This window comes from Lemur catta, chromosome 20, assembly GCF_020740605.2.
Source record: "Lemur catta isolate mLemCat1 chromosome 20, mLemCat1.pri, whole genome shotgun sequence".
NCBI lineage: Eukaryota > Metazoa > Chordata > Mammalia > Primates > Lemuridae > Lemur > Lemur catta.
In genome coordinates, this window is record NC_059147.1 from 12867266 (window position 1) to 12887820 (window position 20555).

General features: G+C 41.7%; 1 protein-coding gene and 1 long non-coding RNA gene across 2 annotated transcripts in view; one reads left to right on the top strand and one right to left on the bottom strand.

The window, feature by feature from the left end:
- HSD17B2 (hydroxysteroid 17-beta dehydrogenase 2) overlaps window positions 1–14986 on the bottom strand; it is a 49322-nt gene extending 34336 nt beyond the window's left edge. The window contains exon 1 of the mRNA XM_045533246.1: window positions 14512–14986. Coding sequence (XP_045389202.1) covers window positions 14512–14776 — 265 coding nt within the window. The 5' untranslated portion in view covers window positions 14777–14986. The remainder of the gene's footprint in view (window positions 1–14511) is intronic.
- Window positions 14456–20275, top strand: LOC123625047. The gene is made up of 3 exons (XR_006730343.1): window positions 14456–14541; window positions 16359–16609; window positions 20077–20275. It is a non-coding gene; the product is annotated as an uncharacterized LOC123625047 (long non-coding RNA).
- The last annotated feature ends 280 nt before the right edge of the window (window positions 20276–20555 follow it).

Consider the following 20555-nt stretch of genomic DNA (forward strand, 5'->3'; position numbering starts at 1 on the left):
GACCAAGCCTGTTTTCTTCTTTCTAAAAATCATGTATTCTCTAGCTCTGTCCCCCTTAGAAGCAATGACAATCCAGTAGCAACAAACACTCTAAGTACCCATAATTGTGGTCTCTAATACCGTTTCCTCAAAAAGGAACCAGGGCTTCTTCGAGAAATGGCTAATTTTAAATTTGGGGTTCAGATGAGACTGAGACATCCTGTTGTTTCAGAAAGCAAGGAAGCCATCAGAGACTACTGAGGTCGAATCAAGAGGACATACGTGCCTATTTGAAGAGGTTCCCATTAACCACAGATCGAATAATTTGAGCATCAAAAATGGTGATAATAATGCAATGAGATGTCCCTCCATGTTTTTGTGCCCACTTTCTAATTGGCTTGTTTGTGTGGGTGGCAAATAAGCATATAAAAAGCATATAAAAAGATGATCACTAACCGTTAGGTAAATGCAAATAAGACTGCATTGAGACATTACTACACACCTATTAGAACAAGCATATTTCCTGACATTGGTATGCATTTCCAGTGTCGTGCTGGACTGAGCTTGTAAGCCTCTAGAGAGCTGATGGTTAAATATTCAGGAATCGGTATCCCTAGGCAATGCTACTTGACATGTTTTAGGTATTCAATAATTTCTGTTAATTAATTAAATTCTCAAGGTATAACCAATGATACACTGGCCACAGACAGATCCAAAAAAAATTCAGACCCTTTCTTTTTAATGACCACATTTATTCATTTTTTACATGAACCTAATTCATTAAAGGTTTCTTACATTTTATAATCACAAAGGAAATTAGACCATGCAGATGACTCAGCATTCTGCTGAGATCCAGTCACCATGAAGACCTGCAGTGCCCTTAGGGCACATGTGAACCAACCCAAAGCTGATATGGGGTGGGGTAGGTGGGCCCTAATGACTTTTGCTTATCTAAGGGCACTAGGTCCAAAAAGTTTGAGTTTTATGTTTATATATGTTATCTCATTTCATGCCCAAGATCTCAAGGTAAAGTAGATCTTTTTTTAGAAAAGATTTTATTTTTCAGAGCAATTTTAGGTTTATAGAAAAATGGGGGTCAGCATGTGGTGGGTCACACCTGTAATCCCAGCACTCTGGGAGGCCAAGGTGAGAGGATCGCTTGAGCTCAGGAGTTTGAGACCAGTCTGGGCAAGAGCGAGACCCCGTCTCTACCAAAAGTAGAAAAAATTAGCTGGGTGTGGTAGTCAGTGCACACCTGTAGTCCCAGCTACTTGAGAGGCTGACGCAGGAGGATCGCTTGAGCCCAAGAGTTTGAGGTTGCAGTGAGCTATGATCACACCACTGCACTCTACCCAGGGCAACAAAGTGAGACTCTGTTTCAAAAAAAAAAAAGGAAAAGAAAAAGAAAAAAGAAAAATTGGGAATGTAGTATAGAGAGTTCCCATATACTAGGCATACAGTTTCACCTATTATTAACACTTTACATTAGTATGTTACATTTTCTACAATTAATGAACCAATATTATTAACTAAATGTGAACTTTATTCAGGTGTCATTACTTTTTACCTAACGTCCCTTTTCCATTCCAGGACCCTGTTTAGCACGCCACCCTGCATTTAATCACCATGTATCCTTCAGCTCCTTTTGGCTGTGACAGTTTTTCAGACTTTTCCTTGATTTTGGTATCCTTGATGGTTTTAAGGAGTATTTAAGGAGTCAGGTATTTTGTAGAATGTACTTCTGTTAGAATTTGTCTGATGTTTTTCTCATGATTAGATGGGGGTTGTGGGTTTGGAGGACGAAGGTCACAGAGGAGAGGTAAAGTGTCATTGTCATCACATTATATCAAGGGTGCACACTATCAACATGATTTATGACTACTGATGCTGACCTTGAGCACCTGGACGAAGCAGTGTTGGTCAGGTTCCTGCACTCTACAGTTGCTCTTTCCCCGCTTTCCACACCACTGTATGCTTCAAAAGGAAGTCGCTGTGCGCAGCCCACGCCTAAGTGAGGAGTTTTGCTCCTCCTCCTTTCAGGTGAAGTGTCTACATAATTACTTGCAATTCCGCATGGGAGATTTGTTTCTTCTCCCCCACGTAGTAATTTATTCAATTGTGTCTATCAGTATGGACCCATGAATATTGATTTTATACTTTGAATTATAACCCGATACTGCTTTATTTACCTTATTGCTCAAATTCTTCTAGCTTTGGCCATTTGGAGCTTTCAGTTGGCTACAGAAAAAAAAATGCATTTTTTTTTCTCATGGTACACATGAGGAAATCAAACTTCAGAAGGAATACAAAAAGTTTCCAGTGTCACTCAAATAACAAGAGCAGAGGTGCTATTTGCACCTACCTCCAGAAGATTCTAAGGCACATGTTTGTTTGTCTGTCTGTCTGTCTGTCCTACCCGCCATGTTCCCTCTGAATATTGTCAACCTTGTGAATTCAATGGCTGGTGTGTACTTCACCTGAGACAGTTATTTGAGGCAATCACACTTTTGAGACTACCAATCTGCTATGTGCATTATAGAGAAACTTAGCTATTTTTAAACTTTTTATTAAAGTACATATACATACAGAAAAGAACCCAAAGGCTACGTGCACAGCCTGGGGCATTTTCACAGTGAATCCACTCGTGTAACCAGCGCTCAATCGAGACACAGAACATGACTGGCTCACCAGAAACCTCCCTTGTGCCTCCTTCCAACCGTCCCCAGCCCTCATAGGTCACCACTAGCCTGGCTTTTAATAGCCTAGACCAGTTTTGCTGATTTCTACTTTAAAAAAATGGAATCATGCATCAGTCCTCTTTGTGGTGGCTTCTTTTACTCATTTCCTATGTTGTCATGTGGCAATTTTTCTGAAAGATTCCAACCCTATATTTCACAAGAAAGGTTACAAGCAAAGTAACACTTGTAAAAACATGTTAAGCAACTACATAAAAAGTAAATTTACTTAAGATCAACCTAACACAAAGAAGGGGAAACTACCCAGAGATGTAACTACATTGCCCTATTATCTCAAGGAGGGTGAGTTCCTCCTTCCTGTCATTATCTCTAGTTTTATCTATGAAGAGCAGCCTTACTAATATCCCCGTGGGTCTTTTTTCACGGGAAAGATGCTTCCTGATTAACAGGATGTCATTCTTGCCAATGCACAGCCAAAAACCCACGTGGCTGCTTCTAGTATATCATGGTACAAGGTGCCACTTGCCAAATTTGAGTAAAATACTACCCAGAAATCCAAGAGGTCTGAGATTTACAGTTTTCTCTTTTCTATTTCGTTCATAATCACCACAATCAGCCTAGTTCCTTGAAACAGGGATGGCAAACCTGTGGCACCCAGGCCACATCACCCTTCTCACACCACTGTGGACATTGTTCAATCAAAGCTCTCTTTCTCTTAGAATCTACTCACCCCAACCCTCTTAGCCAACCAGAGATGGCACAAGAGAGGAAACCTATTCACCATCCTCACTTATACCCAGAACACTGTGTTATTTTTTAGTTGGGTCCAGGCTTTCATTGCATAGGTTTCTAGTTAAATCCAGGCTGCTTCTTCTACTCCATCCTTGCCACATCTCTCCCTGGCTCACGAACCTACTCTGGAGCCCACTTGCCCAACAGGTAGTAGATAAAGTACCCTGCCTACATTTCAATAGCCTCTACCATTTGCCCACATCCAGTCTAATAAACTCAATTAGAAATGAAAAAGAAGAGGTCACTATAGACATCACAGAATCAAAACATTACCTTTGAATACTATAAAAATCTATATGCCCCAAAACTACAAAACATGGAGGAAATAGACAAATACTTAGAAACACACAACCTTCCTAGGCTCAATCAGGAAGAAATAGAATTCCTGAACAGACCAATATCAAGCACAGAAATTGAAGCAGCAATTAAAAATCTTCCAACCAAAAAAAGTCCCGGATCAGATGGGGTCACCCCTGAATTTTACCAAACCTACAAAGAAGAACTCTTACCTATACTGCAGAAATTATTCCACAACATTGAGAAGGATGATATTCTCCCCAACTCATTCTATGAAGCCAATATCACCTTGATACCAAAGCCAGGAAAGGACAAAACAAAAAAAGAAAACTACAGACCAATATCCCTCATGAGTACAGATGCAAAAATCCTCAACAAAATCTTAGCAAACCAAATCCAAAAGCACATCAAAAAAATAATTCATCATGATCAGGTGGGCTTTATCCCAAAGATGCAAGTTTGGTTCCACATACGCAAATCCATAAATGCAATTCGCCACATAAATAAAAGCAAGAACAAAGGCCATATGATTTTCTCAATAGACACATAAAAAGCATTTGACAAAATCCAGCACACTTTTATGATAAAAACTCTTAACAAAATAGGGATAGATGGGACATACCTTAAAATTATTAAGGCCGTATTCAATAAACCCACAGCCAATATCATACTGAACAGAAAAGAATTGAAAGTATCCCCACTTAGAATAGGAACCAGACAAGATTGCCCACTATCTCTACTTTTATTCAACATAGTGCTAGAAGTCCTTGCCAGAGTAATCAGACAAGAGAGGGGAATTAAGGGTGTCCAAATGGGGGCAGAAGAGGTCAAACTCTCATTATTTGCTGATGATATGACATTATATCTATAAAATCCCAAGGATTCAACCAAGAGACTCCTGGAATTGATAAATGAATTCACTAAAGTCTCAGGATACAAAATTAATGCACACAAATCAGTGGCATTTATATCCGCCAATAACAGTCAAGCCAAAAATCAAATCAAAGATGCAATACCTTCCACAATAGCGTCAAAGAAAGTTAAACATTTAGGAATACATTTAACGGAGAAGGCGAGAGACATATATAGGGAGAACTACAAAACACTGCGAAAAGAAATTATAGAAGATATAAACATGGAAAACCCTACTATGCTCATGGATTGGCAGAATCAATACTATTAAAATGTCCATACTACCTAAAGTGATCTACAGAATTAATGCAATCTCTATAAAAATACCATCATCATTCTTTACAGATCTAGAAAAAATAATTCTATGATTTGTATGGAACCAGAGAAGACCTTGTATCGCCAAAGCAATCTTAAGCAAAAAGAACAAATAGAGAGGCATCACTTTACCAGACTTCAAGCTTTACTACAAGGCTATAGTAACCAACACAGCATGGTACTGGCACAAGAACAGAGATATAGACCTTTGGAACAGGGCTGAGAACCCACATATAAATCCATCTTCATATTGTCATCTAATCTTCCACAAAGCAGACAAAAATATACATCAGGAAAAAGAATCTCTATTCAATAAATGGTGCTGGGAAAACTGGATAACCACATGCAGAAGATTGAAACTGGATCCCCACCTCTCACCTCTCACAAAAATCAACTCATGATGGATAACAGACTGAAACCTAAGGCGTGAAACCTTAAGAATTCTAGAAGAAAATGTTGGGAAAACTCCTATAGACATTGGCCTAGGCAAAGAATTTATGAAGAGGACCCCCAAAGCAATCACAGCACCAACAAAAATAAATAAATGGGACCTGATCAAATTAAGAAGCTTCTGCACAGCCAAGGAAATATCATTAGAGTGAATAGACAACTGTGGGGGCTGGGCCTAGAAGAAAGGATAGATGGATGGAAAGAACATAAGCAAGGTGCAAGAAGGGTCAGACGAAAACGCCAGCCCAGAGCTGCTTGTTTGCTGTGTGCAAAGGTCAGCTGAAAACAGCTGACCTGCATGGAAGTTGTTAAAGAAATTAGCAAACGGCACTGACCCTTTGCACATGTCCTTGGAAATAAATATGGGGAGGAACTTAGCTGAGGAGGCCATTTTCTCCTTTAGACTTTGGCCTCTCCCCTTCTCTCAAAACACTATATGTTTCGAGTAATTATTCATTCCTTCTCTACTGAGCTCAGGAGTGAAAAGCAGCCACAACAGACAACCTACAGAATGGGAGAAAAAAATTGCTTTCTACACATCCGATAAAGGGCTGATAACAAGAATCTATATAGAACATAAGAAAATCAACAAGACAAAAATCAAACAATATCATCAATAAATGGGCAAAGGACATGAACAGAAACTTTTCAAAAGAAGACAGAATAATGGCCAACAAACATATAAAAAAGTGCTCAACATCTCTAATCATTAGGGAAATGTAAATCAAAACCACAATTAGATATCACCTAAGTCCAGTGAGAATTGCCTCTATGAAAAAAATCCCAAAACGACAAATGCTGGCATGGATGTGGAGAGATTGGAACACTCTTACACTGCTGGTGGGACTGCAAACTAGTGCAACCTCTGTGGAAAGCAATATGGAGATACCTTAAAGAGATACAAGTAGATCTACCGTTTGATCCAGCAATCCCATTACTGGGCATCTACCCAAAAGAACAAAAGACATTCTATAAAAATGATATCTGCACTCGAATGTTTATAGCAGCACAATTCACAATTGCAAAGATGTGGAAGCAACCCAAGTGCCCATCAATACATGAGTGGATTAATAAAATGTGGTATATGTATACCATGGAGTACTATTCAGCTATAAGAAACAATGGTGATACAGCACCTCTTGTATTTTCCTGGGTAGAGCTGGAACCCATTCTACTAAGTGAAGTATCCCAAGAATGGAAAAATAAGTACCACATGTACTCACCATCAAATTGGTTTCACTGATCATCATCTAAGAGCACATTTAGGAATAATATCAATCGGGTGTCAGGCAGATGTGTGTGGCGGGGAGGAGATGGGTGTAGACATACATAATAAGTGCAATGCGCACCATCTAGGGGATGGACACAACTGAAGCTCTGATTCACAAGAATCACAAGAATGGAAAAACAAGCACCATATGTACTCACCATCAAATTGGTACTAACTGATCAATACTAAGGTACTCACATGGTAGTAATATTCATTGGGTGCCAGTCAGATGGGAGGGGGAGTGAGGGTGGGTAAACTCAAAACTAATGGAGGTGGAGCACACTGTGTGGGGAAAGGTCACGCTTGTACCCCTGGCTTGGGTGAGGCAAAGGCATTATATATAACCAAAATGTTTGTACCCCCATAATATTCTGAAATTAAAAAAAAAGTTTCAGGTTTAAATCCTGGAAATACAAATTGGGAGACCGTAAGAGTGTCAGGTACACAAAAACACAGATTTACAGATTTGCTGGTCTTCGCACAGAGAGACAGCTGACATTACAGAAGCAGGTGAGACTTTTCTACATGGTGGAGAATGTAGCAAAATAAGAGGGCTAAGGACAGAGCCATAGAGATTACCTTTGGGGAATGGTACGAAGAAGAACCTGGAAGAGTCAAGGGACAGAGAACTAAGGAGATGCATGGAAATGCAGTATCTTGGAAGACAAAGGAGGCTATGTAAAGAAAGAAAATAATGCTGGCAGTCCTGGAGTAGAAGTCACACTCTGAGGATTAGGACGACACCAATGACCCTTGGAAAGCATTTTTGGCCAGAGGATGTTCAGTTTTTGCCACATCCTGGATAAGCAGAAGCACGCTTACAACCAAGTCAACACAAAGCCTCATCCAGAACAAACCAACAATTAAGTTGCTGCAGAGCAATGGAGCTCCCCACAGCTCGGCCATGTCCCTCTGCCCTTATTATACAGATGATCCCAGCAGAAAGAACAGCAGAGATAACTGCCCAAGCAAATAAGTGGGCAGATTGGGACAATCCTATTGTGTCCAACCAGTGACCACAAAAAGTTGAAGACATTTCAGCAGCATGGATTGTTTGTTCACGACTCACGACTCACTCCTTATTAACACTGCATGGGGACTTACGTGCTCAGAGACTGAGAAGCAGAGCATCATCCCTCCCTGCCTTCAAGCAGCTTAGTTGGGGGGATTTCATTCTATGAGAATAGTCCCCCGTCAAAACACAGAATCTACAATGCCTAATAAAATCACCATTCAGACTTTTACAAAATTGCTTGGGTTAACCACACCTTTTCATGCTTCCCCCTAGAGAGTTAAGATGAGGCTTAAACTGCATGATAAAAGAGCATACATGTTTATCTGTAAAGCATCTGATAGATTGGATTACAGGCTCACTGAGGACTGTATTGACTCCTTACTATATGCCTCAATTAGCTCTTCCCTTGCAACATCAACCATCACTCTGTTCCTCTATCTCCAAACCTAACCAAGTTCTAGTTTGGTATTTCCAGCCACCAATGGCATTTTGCTTGAACCCCCCATCACGGCTCTCAAACTCAGTCCTGATGCCATCACTCACATCATCACCCTCTGCAAACATCCTTATCCCTGTCCGGGGTATTCTCCTTTCATCGTGGCCTCATAAGCATCTTCTGCATCCAATCAATTACCAAGTTCTATATTAAGCAGAGTTTTGTGCACATAATAGAGGTTCAATATTACTTTCTGACCGAGTGGACACATTTTATATCCTGGTAACATTTGTAGACTAATACTAGGGGTTATAAACTACTAATGACAGTGGTTAGGAGGATGGTTTTTGGTGGCAGATTGATCTGACTTGGGTTTAGTCCAATCTCTGCTACTTAGTAGCTCAGTGACTTTGGACACATAGTTTCCTTGTTTGCACAATGTAAGTTGTTAGGGCTGTGAGAATCAATATGAAACGCATATAAAGCCCAGAGCACAGAGATGTTATTTCTCTTAGTCTTTTAGTCTACTGTCAATGTTTACCCACTTAATCCAATGTTAAATCCAGAGGATTCTTACTCATGCTATATTATTTTTTAAAAATTTTAATTTAAAAAATCCAAAGCAGCCCAAATCCCAAGATGGTAACAATAGCATTCAACTTTAGAACCTTAATTGGACTGTTTAGTAACTCCCAGGAGGGCTCATCGCCCACCTTGGGCCCTTTATTTCGGGCACAAAATAAAGGTCTTCACTTAAAACAGATCTAACATCCCCTCCTGGATCCATCCTCTTTTTTATCTAGTTTTGAAAATTTCAATTAAAAACTATCTAAAGTAACAGGCTTTACTGAGTGCTAGCTGTATGCGTAGTAGCTACTTAACCAATTATCCGGGAATATCTTCTCATTTTCCGTCGAGAAAGCTACTTTTTGATCCTTAACGAGGTCCCTCCTTTGTCCAGCCTTCCTCAGCCTCTCACACAGGACCTGCGCCCACTCGGGCTCCACAGCACTTTGGGAATTCTCTTGGAGGCACTTCCTGTACCCATCACACAGCCATAGTGAGAAGTGGCCGTGTCTCCCTCACTGGACCATGAAGCCACCATGCGTGTGCCCTGCACACAGTAGATGCCAAATCAGTAAGTAATTAACACCCAGAGGTGGCTGAAAAAGACTGGAGGAGCCAGGATGAAAGACCTCGGGGTAGAAAATTAAAGTTACCTGTGCTTCTCCTCCCAAGCTCAGAAGAGAGGCTGAGAAGGACGGTGCACAGCCTCAGAGGCGGGGAAGGAACCTCAGTGAACGTGGGTCCAAGATCAAAAAAAAGTGGGAGTTTTCATCCCATCATGCGACAATAACTGTGTGGTCTTTTAAATTTTCTTCTTCCATTATTTCGGGAAAATGTATGTCACCTACCGGGCCCTCAATAAATATTTATGGAATGAATAAATGAATGTTTTTTTCTCTCCATCTGTTTGTCAATCTCTGCTTTTTTTTTTCTGTTCTCTTTTTGTTCTTCCTAACCGCTCCTCAACCTTCCCCCTCACCCTAATACAGTCGCCCCTCTCTCTCCCTCTTCGTCCATACACTAACTCCATCTATAAGAATATGGTGTGTGTGTGTGTGTGTGTGTGTGTGTGTGTGTGTATTAGCATTTCCAACTTACAGAAGAGAAAACAGAAGTCCCAAAGCCCAAAACTGGTCACCATAATCCACACAGCTAGTAATAGGTGTGTAGCAAATGATGTATTCCCTGATGCCCTGGCCATTTCTGCGTGCATCAATCCTTGTTGCATGTTCTCCCCCACACCTGTCACTCTTTGCCCGAGGGCTGCCCCAGGGTGCTAGGGCTCACTTTGCCAGGGTACACGGGGACCCAGAAGTGACAGGATTGTTAAGTGAGCTCCACCTCCTCCCCACCACCAAGGGCGCGGGGTGTCTGCCCTTACTAACGATTGACAGGTGTGAAGGCATAAAAACTACAGCTCTCTGGCCCCGATGGATTGGGGCAGCTCTGATGTGTGGCCCACACCTGCCCAGGGTGACTAGGTAACAGTGACTCTCAGGGGACTTACCTTGAGGCCACACCCTTGCTTGGCCTTCTCTTCCCTGTCTATCTTCTTTGGAAACCTTCCTAATAAATCTTTCACACAAATCCTCATAGCAAGCACTGCCTCTGGGGAGCCCAGCCTAGGGCAAGGTAGATGCAGGATCCAAACCCAAGCCTGTCTGACTGCCAAGTTTTTCCCATTCTATTGTGCTTGAGATGTTATGCAATCATGCCGGTCTGCTCCTCATTCATTTTATAGTCATTTAAAAAATTAATAGGTGTTTCTGTATAGATAGATGCAGAGGGTTCCTTAGTAAATCTTTGAAGCACAGATCTTCTGGCTGAAATGGAAGATTCTATTAAATACTTAGAACAAACTTGTGGGGAGGGAAATAAAATTGCAGAAAACTGCAGAGCACTAAAACTTAAAGAAGCGCTACATGTTTATTCAGAAACCTGATGCTCTTTTGCACAGAATATTTAAATTCAGAGTTGGGGGCTGTTGGGGTAAAGCACATTTATTTTCTTCAATTTCTCAATTGAAATGATTTCAAATTTAGGACTTTGTCGTTGGTTTGAACAATTCCCTTAATTTCTTTTTCCCAGTTTTTCAGCTTAGTAATTTTAATTCTTTTCATACTGAAATTTTATGGTGGTTGGAGAAGGCAGTTCACAGTCACTAACCTGACAATTATGTCCAGGAATTTGCTTTGTTCACTGCTAGTATATTATTAGAAATTCTCAGAATCACAACAGTAATAAAATAAGCAACAGGGGTCATTTTTTCCTAACTTACTTTGTGTTCAGATATGGAATTTCTGTCTCCCAAGAGGAAATGTGACATCATCTTGGTGCCAATGGACAGAAAATTCTACCTGAGATGTGTAGAAGTTTGGAATGCACTTAATAACTGGTTTTTACACCTTGATTTCAAGGTGGAAAGAAATTGATCATGAGTCTCTAATAAATTTCAATCTCTTAAACCACTCGGTGCTTACTATTTTTTTGTTTGATGAATACCCATTTGAATTTCATGGGTTCTATTAATTTAAAAAATTTAGGGCCCCAATTCATTGTCATCTAATTGCCCTTGGACTTTTCCAAGGTCTAATGTGGGTTTTTGTGTAAAATTTCCAAGCTACCATGCAACTTTTTTTTAATCCATAGCAAGAAGGAGAAAATGTTTCCTACTTTCTTTACACGTTGTGCATTGTTGTCGTCCAGAAATGCCAAACCCTTTTGAAGATAGTGCAACTTTGAGTCCTTGGCTTAACTCTACAGCCTTGAACTTCATGGCATATCAGTTTTGCAATATCCACAGGGAAGCTGTTTTAGGTGAAACAGCTCAGAGTTGCATATATCATGTCAATAATATGGCAACTTTAAAAAATGTCTGTTTTGTATTTGAAGACTGTTTGCCATAAATCTGAAGTTTGAACCTATGTATTTCAATTTGGTATGCTAAAAAAGTACTGAATTAATGTGAAATTTTTTTGTTACAATATTGTAATCTCAGTTCAAAATTTAACTGAAAATATAAAACCCAAATGATTTCTATATAGTAAATTGAATTGTAAAGGTAACTTGTGTGTGATTCTGAATACATAGATAAAATGTTTTTATTCCTCCTCAAAAAAATAAAAATAGAAAATAAAATGGCCTCTGTAGTTTCAGGCACCTTGAAGACAAATATGCGTTCACACACTCTATGCTTTCTTACTTCTTCTTACTGTAATTATATTGTCTCTGAGGCCAAAGACATTTGAACTTCTTAGAAAAATGAAAAAAAGGACTCAAAGGCAACAAAAGGTTATTTTTTGAACTTGTCTGTGTAATTGTCCTTCACCTTGGTCCATAATTAAATAGAAAGTAAAATGAACTTTAGCTATTTAATGTTATCTCTGTTTTAAGTGTTTTTATTATATGAATAATTAGAGAAATTTAAAATCCGGGAGGGGGGACATCCAATTACTCTAATCCAACCTTTTGCAAACGATTTTCTTCCAGCTGTTATCATGGCTTCTCACCCAGCCTGTTCGACATGAGTGCAGACTTGTTCAAACATTAGGATATCCCGTGTGTTTTCCTTCTGTTCAGTTTTCCAGGTTGCAACACAGTCCTTGCAGTTGTCATTTTGAATGGTTGCACATTGTTACACCAAGAGGATGTATTTTAAATTATCACCATTTTCGTTGCTTTTGATATTTCACTATTTTGTTTTGCTTCTACTCTTTTTCCATACTTCAGATCATATCTTTAAGAGAAATTTCCAAACCTTGACTGATCAGATAAAGGAATAATATTTATGGCTTTTGATGTACACTGCCACATTTCTCCCCCAGTTTCATCGCCATCAAAATGCACACCAATTTATAATATAAGCCAATGGGAAACAGAGGTTATTCCAAACTCAAGGTGGGTTCTCAGTTTTTAATGAGTGCTGGTCTAACTAAATGAAATCATTTTAAATTTCCCCATTTAGTACAAAAGTCTTGAAACCTTCCCTAGACTGAAATGGAGACTATGGTATTCCTCAGAAAAATGACAAATACTCTGAAAGTGAAATTTCAGTTACCTTTAAATATTTGCAATGGTCTTAATTCTAGGCTTGCTAATTGCTAAGCGTTTCATTTAGGGATTAGTCATCAAGCCTGAGTTGCCTAATTGATTCCATCATCTCACTTGGTGCTAAACACATTTCAATGGCTAATGTGGGATCACTGGGTTGGGTGTGTATTTTCGAGCATAAATGCATGCCTGCATCTTGAAAAGCAGAGCGTAAAGACTGTTGACAAGATAAACAGGCAAGAGTGAATTTCCATTGTCTCAGCTATCCTGAGGTTCGCCTGAGTTTATCCTAAGATTTAGTATTCCCATTTTTTAGCCTCAGAAGTCTCCTCTTTTTGATTTCCCAGGAATATGTGGACTTCCGGGAGATCCTATTGGTGTCAACTATGGAATTGCTTTTTGTTTTAATATGCTTAGTTGTTCTGTCTTCCTTCCCACAAATGGAAAAGTACAAAATATAAATTTTACATGGAATTGTTCTGAAGTTCATGGGTGCTTGCTACTGTGCACAGAACAGAACAATTAAGACTGTATTACGACTGTCACCAGGGCGATAAGCCTTCCGAGAATTCTGAAAAGGTGGAAACACCCAGCCAGTCTCCACAGGCGCATGATTCCAGGTGATATCATACATTCATGTAGATAAACATCCCATTCATTGCCTACATTTTCTACGTTTAAACTTTTTAAAAATTAATTTAAAGAAGCTTCTTTTCCACGGCACTTTCAAAGGAGCACCAACTTGCGTTTCATTACAAGAAAGAGTTTTGTTATTGGGTTAAAGCAAAAGGCAAAATTAGAAAAAGTCACCTTAGAGTGCATTTCTCTGTAAATTGTCAAAAGTCCTGATTTTCTGCCAACCACTACTCATGCTTGCCTTCACCCATAGTAGTTGGCCGAGGAGGGCGGGTAACCATCTCTCAGCAAATGATCTGCAACTGATGTCCTTCCTTATCTTGGCAGGGCTTTGTGAGTTAGGATAACTCTGGGTAATCCTAATTAGAGCCCTGCCCAAGCTCAGACTTCATAACCAAACAAACCAGTTTTACAACTCCAAGAAATTTAATTTGATCTCACACTTGCAGGGGGGGAAAAAACACAAAAGAAGGGGAAACCCTGGCAGCTCAGCTAACGAGTAAGTAGATTTGGACACACTGCCAACTTGATCCAATTAAGGAACTCTAGAGGTCTGATGACAGATTTGAGGAGGAAAGGTTCAGACAGGACACCAGGTTCTTGACCGTAGCCAGGCAAACTGCAACCCGAGTGAGTCCCTTCAAAATTTCAAAACCAGCAAGGGACAAGGAGAACCAAGCTAGTGAGCTTTCTTGCATACCTAGGGAAGTGGAGCCCAGGTCCAGAAACTGGCTAAACACTCATCTCAGAACAAAATTCTATTTAAGCCTAAAGAAATCTATGGGATGTCCCTGGGCACAACAAAACAGATGAAATACTGCAGTTTCACTGATTAATATTGATTCCTGAGAAATGAACAAAATCGTTGCTTAGGTGCAAGTCATCCTCCGCTTCCCTCTCACCACCAGCCGCGTCAAGCGCACCTCCTAAAGAAGATGAGCCAGAACAATGTTGTGAAAAACACACACTTGCGTACATGCTTTCGTTTACCCCATGCCAAGTATTTTCTGTTTAAGCCAAATTTGGCAAAGTCCTGCTAAAGCAAAGCAAGTTTCAGATCGCGCCCTCCACGAGAACTGCAGCGCCGTCTGCTTACCTGTCACCAGGACTGCCTTTTGATCCGCAGGTAACAACTCTTGGCCAGATAAGTAAGTATACATGAGGAAGCATGTCAAGGAGGAAAGGATCAAGCCGCAGCAGAGGGACAGATTGAGCAGGTAAACCCCTCCCCAGAGGCCTGCGAGGCAGATCGCTCCCTGCACCAGCCCAGGGCTTCTGTTGTATTTGCAGAGAACTGTCCCCCCTAGCACTGCAAGGACAGCCAGGAAGATCCATGCCATCTCAGAAGAAAAGTCACCCATTCTCAGCAACTCACTGCACCTTCAAGTGCTCAGGACCAGCAAGTCCAGTGGGCAAAGCCTGGCTGGAGGCAGCCTGAGTTATAAGAACGGAGAGGCAAGAAGGGAGGGGAGAAAGCAGCCCCAGCACCCTCTGGCTGAGCATGGATTAAGAAAAATCATACAGGCTCATATTCCCAGTGGGGTAGTTTAAACCCGTGTGCACGTCAACATAAATACCAGGGCACTTCCTATTTAATCACTCCCCTCCCACCCCCTGCATACAGAACACATACACACAGCCACAGATACACACCTTTTTTTTTTTTTTAAATGCAATTCACCTCTGGAGAGATGAGTAATTGGATAATAATTGACAGAATTCAAACTGAACAGAGAATAACAAAATCTCTAGCTCACAGGAAAAAAAAACTGTTTTCTTCGGAAGCCTGCAGTGTCTGTCAGCTCTTTTGGTGACTGGGGAGTGTGTGTGTGTGTGTGTGTGTGTGTGTGTGTGTGTGTGTGTTTACAAAGCCAGGCAATCAGTGAAGTCTGGAAGACAGATTCCGGAAGGGAAAGGCATCACCAATCTAGTCCACGTGCTCAGGTTCCTAGCGATTCCAACAGAGGCAGGCTGAAGGATTGGATGGAGAGAGAATACAAAACTAGAGGAAAGTATTCCTTGGCAGATGGAAACTGTTTTGGTCTTGCCAGAGCGGGGGATACACCAGGGAGAGATAATAACAATGACACTATAACTAATAACGGCCAATATCTATTGATGCTTTTTTGTGGCAGAGGCTGTGTTTAGCTACTTATTTGTTCATTCTCTTTATTGAAAGCCTATTCTATGCCAGCCTTTGTTCACTGAGACTCAGCCATCAACATGCTCATTCTCTTTGAGTACAATATCCTTATGAAGTTGGTTCTATTATTATAGTAATTTTACAGGTGAGAAAACTAGCGCACAGAGAGGTTAAGAAATTTGCCCAGGATCACACAGCAGTGGAGTCAAGCAGCCTTATCTCAGAGCACTCTATTCTACTTCCTGGTTTAGGCAAACAATAAAAAACAATCATTACAGTAGGTGCTGGTCCTTTCCTACTTTCACCTCGTTCGAACCTTATCAACCCTTTTGAGGTGGATACTATTATGTTGAGTTTACAGAGGGGAAAGTGAGGTTGAGAGAGAATAAGTCTCTCCAGTGGTGGATCCAGCCCCATAGCCATGACTAACTGGCTCAAAAACAGGCACTCTGCGGTGGCAGTGCCACATGGACCACCGGTCACCCTGCTGACCCCTGAGACGGAGCTGTGCTCCCAGCGGGCCCTGTGCGGGCCAGGTGCCCAGCCAGGAGGGACGCAGAATTCTGAGAAAGACTGGGTGGTGGCAGAGGTGGAGAGACAATAAATGTTCTCCCTTTGAGGTTGGATTTCCTGAATTCAAATCCAATCTAAGCTCTACCACCTACTATCTAGGTAGTCCTGGGTGAGTAACTTCACCTCCCTAGACCTTTGCCTCTCCGTCTGTAAAATAATAACACACACCCTGCCTGGAACTCTAGAAAGAGCTTCATAAATGCTGACAATTCATGTTTCTTAAACAGGAGAAGAATAAAGAACAACGGAATATAGACTTGTCCCAAAACATGTGCTGAAGGTGGCTGAGGGACAGGAGGAGGGGTGAGGACGTGTATCATGGATGGCACGAGAGAGGCAGGGCCTGGGGAGGGACGCGCCCCCCGGCACATCGTGGAAGGAGGTGGATAGAGCTTCAGAGAGGGCATCAGGGAGGCCGGCTTCTGACCTCTGCTGGGCCGTGGTGAGTCACCGCCCTTGACCAGCTCAGCTATAAAAGGTGAGGCAGAGCCCACCTGGGCTCAGGGCTATCTCAGGACCCAAGGGAGACAGGGTGGGAACCATACCTGTGAACCATACTGTGCTACTGTGGCCGGGGTGGCAGAGCAGTTGTGACAGTCTCATGCAGGGTAATGGCAACTCCTGTCTGCCCTTCCAGCCATGTGGGCACCTGAGACAGGGAGATGTTGTTGGCTGCAGGCCAAGAAGCTCAGGGGTGAGGATCTGGAATTCTCTTTGGCTAGCCCTGAACTCTCCCTCTCCCCACAGTCCCCATGCCCTCCTGTCAGCCGTGTGCCATCAAGGAAAGGGACACCTCTCACAAGTCTTGTGACCTCACCAGCCAGGAGGAATCTGTCAGTTACCTCTGGTCGATAAACAGCTTCCCAGGTGGGGATGCAGGACTAGTTATGGCTCTTTGCTAGGGGTCTTGGCACTTTGTCAATGACTCCCACATCTAGGCTGGCCGAGCACACCTGTGTGGGTTTCCTGACAGGTGCATGCCCACCTGAGATAAAGCGACTCTTCCCCTGGAGGCAGCCCATGTGGCTTCCCAGTTAGAAGTTATGTCCTAGAACTTTCAATCCTGGGGCTCCCAAGAAGAGGGTAAATGCTGCTGGGAAAAGCCACGTCTTCTGAGCCCTGAATGTCCTCATCTCTTCGTTTGAGGACCTCCTGGAAGTCCAGGTAAGGGTGCTTCCTGGCCCCTGATGGGGAAGGAGCTGCACAGCTTAAGAGCTTTAAAGTCTCATGAACTTTAAACTGAGTTAGAATCCTAGCTCTGCCACTCACTAGCTGTGAGGCACTGAGCAAATGACCCGCCCTTCCTGAGTCTTAGTTTTCCTCCTCTGTAAAATAGGGGTGGAGGAGTCCTGCTCCCTAGGGTTGTTTTGAAAAACGAATTACATAATTCTCGCATTGTGGCTGGCACTGATAGGTGTTCATGGATGGCAGCCACTTTCCTCATTGTTGGTAGCACTCACTGCCTCTCAGCCCTTTTCCTCTGGGCAGGGAGAGAGGTCTTTGCCAGCTTCTTCCTTATTCATTTATTTCTTCATTCAGTCCCTCACATGGCTCTTCCCCTTATCATCCTTCAGACTTCTGTTATATGCCACCTTCTACTACAAGATAAGTATCTTATATCATCACTCCTTATTCATTCCCTTCATTGCACTTAGCTCAATTCACAATTATGTATTCAATTTGTTCATTGTAACAAATGTTTCTGTCTCCCCTACTAGACCATAAACTTCACAGGGGCAGGGACCTTATCTGTTTGTTGTTGTTGTTTTCCCTTTACTGGTCACCAAATGCCTAGCCCTGTGCCTGGCACATTGCATGTACGTAATTAATATTTATTGAATGAATCAGGAAGGAGCACGACTTTATTGAGAGCCTTCTAGGTGGCCGGTTCTGCACCAGCCCTGGGGAAATTCAGTAGTGAATAATATGGACCCAGTTCCTGACCTTGCAGAGTTGATGACCCAGTGCTCCAAAGGGAACGGTCATAGGAGCAGCGACTCGTGGGGGTGCATGGTGGTGGAGAGGAAGGCTTTTTACCAATTAGGGAGCACACGGAATTATAGAATCTCCAGGTGATGACCAGCCCAACCCCTTCAGAGCCCTGAATGTCTTCAGCTCTTTGCTTGAGGACCTCAGGGTCAGTCCATCTGAGAGCTGCCTCTGAATGAGGACTCCCTCCATCCTGTTGAACTAAGTATTTGTTCCCACCATTTTTTCTGAAAGCTATTTTTGAAACCACCCTTGCCTGGCCAGTGTCCAGGCTGTCAGCTTTCCAAAGGGAAGGAGCCAATAGGATCACCTTGTTCTTGCTAATGATGCCAGTGGGTCACTGTGCTACTTCCCTTGCCAGCACAGGGGCCTTTTTGAAAGTGCCTTCTGAAAACAAGATTATCTTATCCAAAGGAGAGGACTCCCCAGTGTGTTTTTTTTAAAAAAAAAATTGCTGAAAATCCTCAATTGTATACTTTCTTGTGGCTCTTGAGTTTAAACGGGAATTTGAAGAAGTGATTTCCCACCTGAAATGGGGATTCTCTGTAACATCTATACCAAGTGGTCATCTTGTCCGTTACTGGAACACCTCCGGGAACAGGCACTTCACTGCCTCTGAAGGCTGGCTTTCCAGGTCAGGATGGCTTCGGGTATCAGAAAATTCTCTAGGCCATGCTTGAACTTGGCATTTGTCTTCCTTTCCCACTTAAAGTCACACAGAGGATATTTAGTTCTATTTTTTACAGATGTTAGAAAGTTATTTGCCCCTTATGTATGGTAGAATATGGTTTATCTGGTGCTAAGTGCTTGAAACAGCCACATTTTTAGGAGCTCAAACGTTGTTAAAATCATGTTGTTGCAATAAATGAACAATATTTTGTTACGGTGAGTATAGCATGGTGATGGTGTGATTCACCAAGCAGAGAATGACATAGTGACCCAAAGTTCAAGATACAGACAGGATGGCACAAGTCATAGCAGATAATCTCAGGGACATGAGGGTGATCTTGCTGGCAACACAAGTTTTGTTATGCTTTTTGAGCATTTGGGCGATAACTAATGTTTTCAGTGTTCAATTACAATTGTGTAAATATTGTATATTATATATTTCTCTATTTTACACAGCGAGGGGCAGAAAATATCATGAGAAGACAACCAGAAGTTGGGGCTAGATCAAGTCTTTTTTCTGTAATTGAAATGTTGTGTGCTGAAAATGTCTAAACTCCATAATTATCATTAATTCCAACTAAGTCAGATCTCATTTATTGCATAGAGCTTCAGGGACCCTTAGCAGCATGGCCTTTCTTAGAATGGCATCCAATTACTTACATCTCCCCTGAAACACTATGCTCAGAACTGGGCACAATATTTTCAGTACAGTGCAAACAGGATAGAATAGAACAAGGTTGTCACCTCCTCTATCCTTGAAGCTACATTTTTACTTTTATATCCAAAGACTCATCCACTCTTTTAACAGTAGTGTCCTATTATTGACTCCCACGGGTGTTTGTTATCGAATAAAATTGCAGTTCTGTAGGCATTTTCATGTCATTTTTAAGTTTTTATAGTAAGATATAATACACGTGGAGAAATTGTGTGAAATACAAGTAAATATCCGGGAGTCCATATCGAGATAAATAAATAATCAGACAGATTAGACAGATGGATGGATAGATGAAAAGAGACATGACTTCCTTGCAGAAGAATTATAAATAGCATATATTTAGATACTCCATGGAGATCCTCAAGGACAGAGAGCACAGCTCTCCATTAAATATGGGCTGCACATAGTAACTTCCTTCCAAAGAGCACAGCATGAAAACAGGGAAATGGATAACTTCACAGTGGAGAAACCTGGCAAACATTTACCTCAGCCAGGTGACCAAAGTCCCTATTGACCATGATAAATCCTGTTGACAGTACAATATGATGAAAACGGCACCTTTATCGTTGCAGAACATTCTACAAGATACCCAGCAAGTACTCCACAAAACTGTCAAGGTCATCAAAAACGAGGAAATTCTGAGAAACAGTCACAGCCAAGAGGAGCCCAAGAAGACATGACAAGTAAATGTAGCGTGGGATCCTGGAACAGATAAGAGACATTGGGTAAAAACTGAGGAAATCTGAATAAAGCATGGACTTTGTGTATCAATACTGGCTCATTAGTTGTGACAAATGTCCCACAGTAATGTCAGATGTGAACAATAGGGGAAAACGGGTATGGGTAGACGGGGAACTCTCTGTACTCTCTTCATAATTTTTCTGTGAATCTAAAACTATTCTAGGGATGGGGGCAAGATGGCGGACGAGAAAAAAAACCGCCAGCCAGAGTGTCTCTGCAAGAAAGACAGATTTTAGAAGAAAGTGAAAAAAAAAATAAACAGGCAGACAAACAGATGGGATGAGGGCCGGTAGGAAGGGTGCCTGAAACA